We start from the raw sequence: 13177 nt of genomic DNA, 5'->3' as shown, positions 1-13177 counted from the left end.
GACTGATGTTTGATGAGCTCCATCCAGTCTGATTTCTCGAAGTGATTATGATTTAGGGAAATTCAATGGCTGCGCCTTTCTAATTGATCCTCAGAAAAGTGAAATCCATGGTGTTCCCTCAGAGAATTTTTAGCGACCTTCAATTCACATTGTTCGTTTACGAATTCTTGGAGCGTCATGTTTCTGTGAGTTACAGTATCAGTTCGTCGATTATACAGCTCACTATTTCATACTTTCTTGATGGTGATCCACTCGCTCTTTTGTCTGAACCTCCGAAATCTGCAGTCCAGACAAAAGAATGCACTTCAACGACAAAATTGCTGATCACTGTTGGCACACAACTGCAAGTGGGAGCGTAAGCAAGTCTGAGGTTATCCATCCTTAGTGATGGCGTTCTTGGAATCCACCTCACCATTTTGTAGAGAGCAACTCCATTGAAACGAACAGGTATTATACTGGTCCGGCTGGTTTCGTAGGACATGATCTAATGGTGGAGGATGGTTGAAAACGAACCCGGTACGGATAAATAACTTATATAACTTTGGTGGGTTATCAAGAAACCAAGTTGCCCAACTGATTTCAGATTTCCCAAGACCATTTCGATCGGTTTCTCTTCCCCCACATTCACGATAGGCAGTTGTTACAACGGAAATCCTACCATATCCTGTACGTATGTCACCATTTCAAATACCTCATAATCCGCACAGCAGTTCACTTGAAGAAGATAGGTAGGTATATCGGGTAGTTTCTCCTCAATAGTGATTAGCCTGAGATAAACATTCTCCCAGTCAGCATTGACAAAACTCATGCTAACTTTAAATGCAGCACAATTGTTTTCTCCGTTCAAGCCGAACGCTGTAGATAGAAAATCTCCTTCTCTGGCACATTTGATTTTAACGTTTTGACGCCTGATGGAGGCCAAAACCAAGGAGGAACAATAAATTGCCCGGCGAATTCTACACCGTGCACTTCAGGTTTGTGGTTTTTTCGTACACAATTCATTCCGAAAGTGGAAATGAATGCATGATAAAAAGACCGCTCTGGGTAAGAATTGATTTGTGTGGTGGAGAATACGTGTTGAGAATGCATGGGAGCAGGTAAACGTTAGTCTATATAGTATTATGGAATCGTTTTTTAAGTCACCCGAAAATCAAACATGGTCCGCTTAGATGTGCGAGAAATATTTTATAGTTTATCGATAATCTCACGAAACTATTCCAATCGATTCTCCCAGCTTAGCCACGTCGTCAAGGAGACATTTCACGACATCGTCATGGATGTGGCAACCCATCATAAGCGAACGATACAGGGCTTGTCCAAGAGGGATGAGCTCACGTGTTACAAGGGAGTATTCGATCAATTCCAGGCGCACTGCTTCACAATTCAGCAGGTGAGTAGACTTCGTGGTGCAAGCAAACGATGGTGCAAAATTTCTATACATTATGTTCCAGTGCATTCAGCCTTGGTATCACATAAGATGGGTATAAGTCCCAGAGTATTCAAATGACACTTATGCTAGGAGATTTCGGGGCAAATCTAGTACTCACATCACTAGCACTCTCGTCCATTTCTTGAAATCGGACGTTCATCCCGAAACGTGGTTTCAAAGGCGTGTGGGCTATTTTTGCAAGCAAGTTTATGTCTATGCCGTGATCACGAGAGCGAATCATAAAAGGTGGAAAGTGATGTGCATTATTCGGATTTATAAGCAATCGGAATTGTTCAGGAATAAGATGTCCGAATGCATGGAATGAATACAGCAACAGTGACGGCAGTTGAATAAGTCTTCCGAGTACAGTTCAGTTCAGCTCAGTTCAGTTCAGTTCAGTTCAGTTCAGTTCAGTTCAGTTCACTTAAGTTTATTTTAATGAAGTTAAGTTCAGATCAGCTCAGTTATGCTCCGTTCTGTTCAGTTTCCTTCAGTGAAGCTCAATTGAGTTCAGTTTAGAGTAGTACAGTTCAGTTAATATCAGTTAAGCTTGGATCAGTTCATGTTAGTTCAATTCAGGTAGGTTAGGTTCAATTAGTTTCACTCCTGTTCAGTTGAGTTGAGTTGAGTTCAATTCAGTTCGGTTCAGTCCAGTGCAGTTCAGTTGTGTTCAGTTCAGTAGACGTGACATCAGTTCAGTTCAATTCAGTTCAATTCATTTCAATTCATTTCAGTTCAGTTAAGTGTTTAGCTCGTCGGAAATGAATGAAGCCCTAGCTTGCCCTATCCGATCACCAGGGCAGTGTGATTGCTTTTTTACCGACGTGACACCGAACATTCTTTACGAAGTATTCGCGTGTTCAACACTGCTAAGGAATGTGGTGAAGCCCAATTTAGCCAGCAATTCTGGGTGAAGATCCTGGTATTTTTTACTCTAATCGAACGATTTCGAGGAAGATTTTCCGAACAAATCGGCCTTCAAACATTAGACAGCTCAAACAAAACCGTGGAATGAGGAGCTCATGTTTATATGGGTATTTCTATTGCATTTTGTCTGTGTGTGATGGTTTCATTGTTTCGAAGACCTGTTGATGTAACCCCTCAAAGCCATTCTCTACAGAAGATGCTCACTGGAGAGCACAGGTGAGCCCAGAATAACCCGCACGCTTCCCTGTTTGTGTGAATAGCTTTTAGTAATGCGTTGGATTATCAACAAGCCAGTTTGTCTGGATCATTTCACATTTCTTAAAACCATCTCGATAGGTTTCCGTTATTTCACATTTACGATTGACAGCTGTGGCAACCAGAATCCTATCTTAATATGGACGTTCCTTTCCAATTCAAATATCTCATTACCTGCAGTCCCGGATTGGCAACCTAAACTGAACTTTTCAAATGGTTGCTCAAAGCTGCTCAGGACCAGTCATGTCATCCTCGGGTCTCACACGGTGAGCGCACTTCCTGATTTCTCGTCGACCTTCTGTTTCGAGGAGCCCACAGAGTTTCACGCATCTGCCACGTAGCTAGAGACTTTTCCGTGGTGTCTGTTAGCAGTGGAGGAGTTCATATCAAGGCGCTTCGAAATGTCCGAAATTCAGATATGCTGACAGTCGCCAACACCTCCCATAAGTATTTTTCTAATCTCGGGCCTAGTATCTGCTCAACCTTCATGGTGCCTCACTGACAATACGAAATGTCCAAATTCAGATATGCTGACAGTCGCCAACACCTCCCATAAGTATTTTTCTAATCTCGGGCCTAGTATCTGCTCAACCTTCATGGTGCCTCACTGACAATATTCCATAATCTTTGGCGTAGTTGGCACACTTTCTCTGGAATGCTGACTTCTGTTTGTGTACGTTAAGGTGAATCTTGTGTGAACACAATTTCCTGTTCTTTTGATAACACCCCCAGGCACTGGTCCAAACCTGTGTTGTTCATGCATAGTCTCGGTCCGTCGTATGCGTGGTGGTATTTTCGTTTCCATGCCTACACAGATTTACCAACTGATATTCTTTTATCTCTTTTCTTCAGGTCGTCGAGGTGATTCAGTACTTAACTCATCTGATGGAGCTGCGCAAAGCCGGATATGAGGCCGAAATCCTCATCGAGTCTTTCTACAGCGTCTGCTCCTAACGGACACGCACCGTGTTGTGTGATTCTACCAAAACAAAATGAATTGCAACCGGTCTTATTCTGTTCTTCTACCGTTAGAAGACATGGGTTTTTCCATCAAACTGACGGTCAAGATATCGATCGGTATAGACCGAAGGAATTTAGTTAAAACCGTCCGGATTCTCAGGTATTGTGGACTAATCAAGACTCTTTTACAAATCTGGCGCAATATTGCCCGACATATTTACAAGACGAATAATAATGGGCTGGTCGATCAAAACAGTTAGGACAGTTTTCGAGTTCTGTCGACTGAAACACACTGCTCAAATTGCAATTTCTAACCGGACTAGAGACCAGGCCCAGTCGAATTTGCATAACTTCTCATACACCCAGTCAGAACTTCATTGGACACGCAGTCCTCCGTGCGGTTTTGCCAAAATAAAATGAATTGAGGCCGGTCCGTATCGTGTTCATCTACCGTAAGAAGACGGGGGTGGTGTTTCCGCATCGGACTGAAAGTCCAGAATTCTTTCGGTTCTGGCGCGGGAATTAAGGCAAAACCGTCCGGGCATCAGGTCATGTGAACCCATCAAAATACTTCCACCAGTCTGACGTATTAATACACGGCAGATGTATAGGATGAGTAAAATAGACCAGCCAAATGACACAAGTGAGCAAAATTTCGGATCGGCTGTCGAAACAAAACCCAGATTTTCTCTTGTCCAATCTAACAGTACTAGAGATGCATTGGCAAACTTGGTTTCTAAGATTTTGTATATGCTCTTACACTTCATGTCTCAATTTCACTGACTAGTTGGTTGAAGCTGGTGGGACTGTGTCAGTTTGTCTAACAACCAGACTGGTACTCGTTATGGAGTGTCCGCTTGGCGGTCGTTCACTCACGAGACTGTCGGCCTGCTGCTGTTTCATTGAACTGCCCGTGTTTACGCGCAAGGGACCGGACTGACTCAGAGCTAGAGTATCTTGTACACCACATTATCCAATTACCCTAAAGAAGGTGTTTTGGATGCGCCCCATGCGCGATGCCGCACAAAACTTCAACACAACAGAGGGACCGATTACCATGGGAGGAATAATACCTGCCTACGAACGGGAAGATCAAAGCGCCAAGCGACACAACAGGTCTGTTGGCCACACGGTTGATACACACTCAAGAATGTTCAAATAGTCTTGAAGTAACCGCATACCTAAACGTTTGCTGAATAGTTTTCAACAGCTCACTACACGTCTCCCCCTTCGGGTTTCATTAGATTGGCGTACAATTCAACGTCCAAATATAACATGAGGTTGTATTGGAATTGCCCATGAATTAATGAAATACGAATGAACACCACCAACTATACACAATGTGACGTTTGATTTACAAGTTCCACACAGAAATCAACACAACGAGGAGGTAAATTAATAGAGGAGGAACAATACGTGATAAGTAACGGACCAATAAAACGCCAAGCGATAAAACGGAGCGGTTGCCCACACGGTTAATGCACAACAAAATCTAAACGATTGTTCTTGAAATGACCGCCCACATAAAAGTTTGCTTAATACTCTTCAGTAGCCTTCTACCGTCTCCCCTTTCTGGGTTTCAGTAGATGGGCGTACAACTGACGTTCGGATAAAGCGCAAGTTCGATGGCAAAATGCAGGGTAATAAATCGGAGACGAATCAACGGCACCAGGATAAAACCTTGTAACAGGTGATTCACAAGTTCTGCAGATATGTTTCTAGGATCTCAGGTACAAAATCATTCGGTACTGGGCAATCCTTCTAATGTTGGCTAGAGCTGTCAACCCACAGACTGCGATGGATTTTTTGCGTCGTACGCTGCACTGAAGTAAAAGATGTTTGAAGCCGGATTAAAGCCCCTCCAGTGGAGGGGAATACGAAATACGTCGTCATTCACTATTTGGTAGGTAGTTAATCTGAGTGCAAGACACTGACCATAAGGAGGCTGAGGACGGTGGATAACACGTCCAGGTAACTTTCCGTGTTGTGATTTTTCGGAGTCAGCAGCCGTTAGCGTGAGCATTTTCTTCTACTGTAAGGAATGTGATTCACCAGGGCGATTCACTGGCACCCTACGACATGCAAGCAAAAATTCAGAGAAGAAGAATTCAGCCGACGCCATAACTTAAACGGCAATCTGAGTGGTTCTGTTACACGGAAAAATAAGCAGTAAAGGCAGTTTGTCGCCGCCAGTGTAGGGTGCTAGAAGGGACTTACCGAAAAGGTTACACAACAGCTATAATCCAAACAAACGAGTGCGTCGGTGCGTGCGAGCACAAAACCACAAAGGCCCCCATTACTCAAGGTGCCCCATCTAACAGAGATCCAGGCTTTCCAAAGGATGTTAATGAACACAAAATCGTCCGTGATTCTGTGAGAAGACTGATCGCTGATCGCATACGGTCGTGCTTCTTTGGCATGCATGAACGCACGTCGGCTTTTGTTGAATTGATTGAATGATTGGCTGGCCTGCTTGCTGTCTTCACCATTCAGATTATTGTGGAGTTCTGGAGACTCCGTAGGTCCCGGGCGTTCTAGGGTTAATTTCACGGAACGGATTTGCTCGATGGATGCAAATACTCTCATTTGCACACCAACGTTGTCTTAAGTAGTCACGACAGTACCCAGATTACTGTCTCCTGTTCACTGTTCTCTTTCAACTGGATTGTTAAGTAAACCAAATTTAAGGATTCTGTCCAATGTTGAGTGGGTTGACCCCTCTATATGCGCAAATTACTCGCGGTGTTGTTTTTGTCCCAGGGATAAATCACCTAAAACTTATATTACATGCGGATAATTCTAAACACCGTATGCAGAAATTTGATGTTTGGCTCAATCGATAATCCCGAGACAAGCAGAAATGTTAATTGGCATTTTATTTTTGTAGGCTGCAGGTTACCTAGCGTAAATGACGATTGTCGGTACTCAGAAGAGTAGACTGGACCGAGGGTCGGGGGTGCGAGCGCGACCCTGACATTGCCGATTCTCCTGTCTAGATGTAGGCCGTACCTTAACCCGTCTGTTTTTTGCGTATCAGTATACCACAATCGAATGGTTATTTTGTTTACAAGTTTCCTAAATATGAACTACCGTAGATGTGTCGTATTGCGCCAAAATTATTTGGACGTCAACTTCACGTGGGCGAACGAAGTCACGCTGACTAGATCCATTTTCGAAGGTTATTCTGAATGAAGGTTCCGAAACGATGAGGACAACGAATTTCCTGCGTACATGTATGAAATCCACCGAATACAAGCTTTCTAATTTTATATGCCCGATCCTCTTTTTCAGAGGGAATGAAGACTCAATAAACCCGGTGCAAGGAAAGTCAGATTTTGAAACTTATTCAAGAATGCCGAAAACCTACCAACACCCTCAAACCGCACCAAAATCGCACAGAGAGCAGGTGAAAAAGTCAGCAAAGGTAGTTTTTGATTGGAGCCTGAAGTAGTCAATCAGCCCAGCGTCTTAGAACTTATGATTTAATCGCCCACCGTTGACATTCGCACCTGTTTCCTATTGAAATGACTGACGCGTGAAAAGTCAGATATATAAACACCCTGACGAATAAGGCAATTCACCGAATTGTCGCACTTTCCCGATACGTGTCGAAAAATGCCCGAATTCAAAGGGCTGTTGATATACCGAATGTGGGAATTACGTAAACCTGTGTAGAATCATGCCAAAATTCTGATGTGCTGAAACTTCCAAAATACCTTTTTATGCTCACATTCGAAGAATTCAACAGCTTTGCTTTACAATATCTGTTGCATTTTATAAGAGAAAACCATCCACTTGATCAGACTGTTTGTCGCACCTTGATCCTCCCAATGAACAACCAGGTAAACGTTGGGCCAAAATAAGCTGATCAGTAGTGCGATTGGCTCTGCGTTAGACTGGATGTAGCGACAATATCCTAAAATCACAGAAACGAAGTTGCAAAATTACGGGTTGATGGGTCCCTTGAATGTCAGTTTCATAGAAAATAGTTTCAATCAACTTGTGAAATTATTCTTACTCCAATCTACTTATAGATTGTTTGGAGTATGAAGATGTTGGGTCAGTCCCAGCAGAGAAGCCACCTAGTCAATAAAGCCGGCGCACACTGCCAAGATGAGAAGCAATGACAAGCATCGCATCCCACGAGGACCCACAGTTTGTCGGCTGAGAAAATATATGCCGATGCTTGTCGTGTAGATCCCAGCTCCACGAGTTATGGCCCTCAGCAGCTGACAAATGTTTCAATACTCTATACACCTTTGTGATTTGACCCTGAGAATGGTTATCTCACTTGCCGAAATTAGGCCACATTAGGAACCGCTTTGTTGATCTACATGCGGCCAGTCCAGCTATCTATTTGTCCGTGCAATCCAGGGTCATTGGATTGTGTTTTAAAACTTATGATATTACGTATGGACAAGAGTTAAGCCACTCAACAAACAGCGAAATGTGACCAATAAATGGGAGATAATTTAACGCTAATTGCCTGAAATGGAATCACAGTTGTGACCCGCAGCAACCATTCTGATTCCCTTGCGGTTTACATGCCTATTGTCGTGTCCTCCATGTTGTGTTTGCACGCAAAGATCGGCAATAAAATTACTTCAGGGTATACTTGGTGCCGTCGCTTTCAAACACCGTTCCCACTTGTACACCAGGCCAAAAACAAGGAGGAACAATAAATTGCCCGGCGAATTCTACACCGTGCACTTCAGGTTTGTGGTTTTTTCGTACACAATTCATTCCGAAAGTGGAAATGAATGCATGATAAAAAGACCGCTCTGGGTAAGAATTGATTTGTGTGGTGGAGAATACGTGTTGAGAATGCATGGGAGCAGGTAAACGTTCCTATTTGGAGAATCGTATTCAATATAACCTTCCTTCTGTAGAAGCCCATAGCTTGTGAATCATCCGTCTGGAACACCTCCAACAACGATCTCTGAGGAATAGGGGACAAGTGTGCAACCCTTTTGCACTGTCTACCAAATGACAGTCAACCAGTTTGCTCAGCTTCGCAGTTAGGTTAAACACATTTCACTGTCACCGGCATATGAATCATTAACACCACAGAAAGCCTATGTGTAACGGAACCTTGGAAATTCCACTGTTGCGCTTGAAGGGCAGATCAACAACCAGGTGAGAAATAAACTGTATGGTAACCCGAGTGGGCAATTTCTCTACATGTTTTTCCAGCGATTGGAACGGTCGAGTAAAAAGCATTCGGCAGGTAGTTGTAACGACATGTGTGCTCACTTTGATTCTGATGGATTCTGTTTGCGAAGAGGATATATCTTAGGTTCACCCGTGCAATCCTCAGGACACTGCAGTTGAAAATAATCCGCAGATATTCAGAGTGATAAATATCAGGTTTCATATTGAAACTATGATAAATATAGAAGTAATTCAGCCTCAGCACCGTTTGTTATTCAGCGGTCATACTGCCAGAGGGATGCCTTAACCAGTGAGTTATCTTGATTTCCTAAGCTAATTTGAACTTCAGAAGGCAATGAGATGAAGTCTAAACTTCTTTTGTAGGTTTGGTGTGCTTGGTAAAATTTTTAGTGAAAGTCCAAAACCATACAAATTGTTAGTATTTTTCCATGTTCTGATTCTGTAGAACGGTATCGCGTAATTCTCCTTTTCACTTTGTGCCCTGTCCAATAGGCTTGTTTATGACATGAATGTCAACTAGAATTCGACATTCAACGGATGTTCAACCAACATTTCACCTTGAGAAAGCGTGCTCAACACAACACAACCAGTTATGCTTCGTCCTGGTGGCATATCGTGATCTTCACCGTCATCACCATCATCAACCCCATTCCCATTAGCTTCGCCTGGGACAGCATGACATCAATGCTTCGCTGCTGTAAAACGAAGATTTATTGGAAAACTTTGTAGAATACTCTGCAGATAAGAATAATGTTGGTTAGTAAGTGACTTAGTGTTTGATCACTACAATCGTTCTCAGTGCCTACAGCTCCAAGCATGCATTCACACCTACCCGGAGTGGGCCACAACAAAAATGCGAGTGACACTGGGAGCCAGCCATCAGCGGCATCTCCAGCTTGATTTGGTTTCCAAAAGAAATCTGCGACGGTTGTGAGAGATGTTGGGGCTTCAAAAACTCCATCCAATTCTAAAACTTTGCACAGACATTTTCAATGTTCAAATCAGATTTTCACTAGTATTTGGGGTTTATCCGTGGATAAAGATCATCCGGATAATGATATTCTCAGTGGCGTTTATTCGTGTAATTTTGTCCACCTCTCTGACAGAGATTCTAATTTTATACAAGAATGCCTTGTCCCTGGAGGGAAATCACTGTTCTTTCATGGATAAAGTTGAATTTTCGGTCTTGGGCTTAGGTTAACCTAGGTTAATTCAATATTTTCAGATCGACGTTGGTTATTGTAACGAGACCGGCAATCAAATTCACAGTGGATCGGCAGTAAAACAATAGGCAAAATTGAGTGATCCCATAATATTCGGTGATGACACGAACTGCAAACGTTTGTGAATAGCCACACGTTTATTGGGCGACAACATTTGTTTCAACCAACGGCAACATATATGTTAGCAGCAAAACGGCACGCGTATAAAATATTTTCCCCATTCCCTTAACCATTCTGGAACTCAAGACTGAAGATCTTATTTTTCAACCATAGCCATAAACTCACTAAATTATTTGGTTTTTCATTTGTGCTTCTCAGATGAAAATATGTGCTACGCTGAGAATAGTGAAGCACTATGAGTGTGAACACAATTCTGGATATATATNATATATATATGGATGAACAGTTCTTCATGGTTTCACTTACGAGATTAGATTTTCAATAATAACCAGTGAAACTGGCAATTTCGTAACGGTGAACAAGTTTTCGTGCACCTCCGAGTCTAATGGAGCTCCTGATTTGCTAGCTTCAAACCTCATGCGTAATGCCACATTATTTTGTAATGGATGGGGTACATCCTCGAATCTGCAAACTCCGGATCATTTTTCTTATTCGATACACGCATTGTGGCGAGGCGGGATAACTCTTCAGTCTGTATGTCACGCTACTGTAGGCGTTATTTGGTGGTTTAGCTGTGATATATGACCACTGCGAAAAAGTCGATCAAAAGCCGTGATCCCAGAACTGAAGCTGATGTAAACTGATGTCTGGCAATCCACGACGATCTAACCAGCAAACGAGTTATTGGGTGTGCAACAGCCACTTTAATCGAGGAAAAGGTAACGATAAGCAAGAGACTTCGAGAAGTCTGTGTATGTCGATGTGAATTTCCCCCAAGCCATGACAAGTAACTTCTCACCACAGCATTGAGGTAACTTATCTCGCTGTGGATCTCGTGAAACTGATATTCTAAACCGAAACCCAGTGTTCACTTACTCAAATAGTGTAAGTAGTCTATAGTGATTCGATTTCCAAGAGACATCATATTCAGTGAAGCATAAATCCACATCCAGAAACAGGTCCTAATCGCTCTAAATTAGAGTTCCCTTCAAAGATGGTCTAAAATTTCTAAAAATGGATGTCACCAAGCCACCCGTTTGGTAGCAACCACGGCCAATCCTCTTATGGACACCCGAAATGATTCCGAGTAAGCAGCTGAACCTGTTGTACAAAGTTCAAAAATTGACGGTATCTATTCGAAAACTCAAAACCTCTCAAACCGGTTGCAGTCTCTTTTGATGTAATAGAGATCCACTCAATAATAGTCCTCTTTGTAGAGTCAGCAGGATATGACTACTAATCGGATTTCCATTTTCTTTTGATGGGTCGGTCATTAGGGAGATCTTCGGGTTCTTCACGCCGATTCCGAAGGTGAGTTCGACTAAGTTTTCCGAATTCCGGCAGACGTGAATAGTTAGGGCGTTTACACAGCGATTATTAAACAAACGAAACTTGCCAGTGATCGCCCAGCTTCCGCCGATTTGTTCGGAAAATCTTCCTCGAAATCGTTCGATTAGAGTAAAAAATACCAGGATCTTCACCCAGAATTGCTGGCTAAATTGGGCTTCACCACATTCCTTAGCAGTGTTGAACACGCGAATACTTCGTAAAGAATGTTCGGTGTCACGTCGGTAAAAAAGCAATCACACTGCCCTGGTGATCGGATAGGGCAAGCTAGGGCTTCATTCATTTCCGACGAGCTAAACACTTAACTGAACTGAAATGAATTGAAATGAATTGAACTGAATTGAACTGAACTGATGTCACGTCTACTGAACTGAACACAACTGAACTGCACTGGACTGAACCGAACTGAATTGAACTCAACTCAACTCAACTGAACAGGAGTGAAACTAATTGAACCTAACCTACCTGAATTGAACTAACATGAACTGATCCAAGCTTAACTGATATTAACTGAACTGTACTACTCTAAACTGAACTCAATTGAGCTTCACTGAAGGAAACTGAACAGAACGGAGCATAACTGAGCTGATCTGAACTTAACTTCATTAAAATAAACTTAAGTGAACTGAACTGAACTGAACTGAACTGAACTGAACTGAACTGAGCTGAACTGAACTGTACTCGGAAGACTTATTCAACTGCCGTCACTGTTGCTGTATTCATTCCATGCATTCGGACATCTTATTCCTGAACAATTCCGATTGCTTATAAATCCGAATAATGCACATCACTTTCCACCTTTTATGATTCGCTCTCGTGATCACGGCATAGACATAAACTTGCTTGCAAAAATAGCCCACACGCCTTTGAAACCACGTTTCGGGATGAACGTCCGATTTCAAGAAATGGACGAGAGTGCTAGTGATGTGAGTACTAGATTTGCCCCGAAATCTCCTAGCATAAGTGTCATTTGAATACTCTGGGACTTATACCCATCTTATGTGATACCAAGGCTGAATGCACTGGAACATAATGTATAGAAATTTTGCACCATCGTTTGCTTGCACCACGAAGTCTATTCACCTGCTGAATTGTGAAGCAGTGCGCCTGGAATTGATCGAATACTCCCTTGTAACACGTGAGCTCATCCCTCTTGGACAAGCCCTGTATCGTTCGCTTATGATGGGTTGCCACATCCATGACGATGTCGTGAAATGTCTCCTTGACGACGTGGCTAATCTGGAAATAGCGGGAGTTGTCTGCGTTTTGACTTGTCTTTTCAACCGCGGAATGACTGTCAAGTGCAAATGATCTTTTGTCAATCCCAGGTTAATCTTTTAATCGTGTAGGCCAACTGTCACACGCTATCTACTGAATGACGTTTTTGGTCTTTGATGTATTCGTCTGCGTTTTCCTATCATCAGTATTCTTTAATTAAACATCACTTAGTATGCCTATACAATGGAACCCAGAATGGAGAAACCGGTAGTGCGCTTTATATGGGTATGCGGCAATCATTTGTGTAGGCGGTCGTTTCAAGCATCTGGCAAACCGGCTCTTTTTGTCGCTTGGGGTTTTATTGGTCGGTTCCTAGGTAGGTACTCTTCCTCCCATGGTAATCGGTTTCGCCCGTGTTTACATTTCTGTGCGGTGACGCACATGCGGTTCATCCAAACTTACCTCTTTTGGGCGACTTGAAAATTGTGCTCGATGTAAGTCGGCCCCGTTCCACGCGCATAAACAT

The 13177-nt window shown here is 42.8% G+C and overlaps 2 protein-coding genes across 2 annotated transcripts in view; one reads left to right on the top strand and one right to left on the bottom strand.

Annotated features, from left to right (window-relative positions):
• The window catches only part of T265_15245 (hypothetical protein), a gene marked incomplete at both ends in the record, with an annotated part of 19226 nt that extends 15664 nt beyond the window's left edge, over positions 1-3562 (top strand). Inside the window, 2 exons of the mRNA XM_009177223.1 lie at positions 1140-1390; positions 3464-3562. Coding sequence (XP_009175487.1) covers positions 1140-1390; positions 3464-3562 — 350 coding nt within the window. The remainder of the gene's footprint in view (positions 1-1139; positions 1391-3463) is intronic.
• T265_10757 (hypothetical protein) overlaps positions 1-13177 on the bottom strand; it is a gene marked incomplete at both ends in the record, with an annotated part of 26295 nt that extends 13118 nt beyond the window's left edge. Inside the window, one exon of the mRNA XM_009177222.1 lies at positions 13114-13177. Within this exon, the coding sequence (XP_009175486.1) occupies positions 13114-13177 (64 nt within the window). The remainder of the gene's footprint in view (positions 1-13113) is intronic.

Source organism: Opisthorchis viverrini (assembly GCF_000715545.1).
Source record: "Opisthorchis viverrini unplaced genomic scaffold opera_v5_401, whole genome shotgun sequence".
Classification (NCBI taxonomy): Eukaryota; Metazoa; Platyhelminthes; class Trematoda; order Opisthorchiida; family Opisthorchiidae; genus Opisthorchis; species Opisthorchis viverrini.
This window is presented reverse-complemented; position numbering and strand designations above follow the sequence as displayed.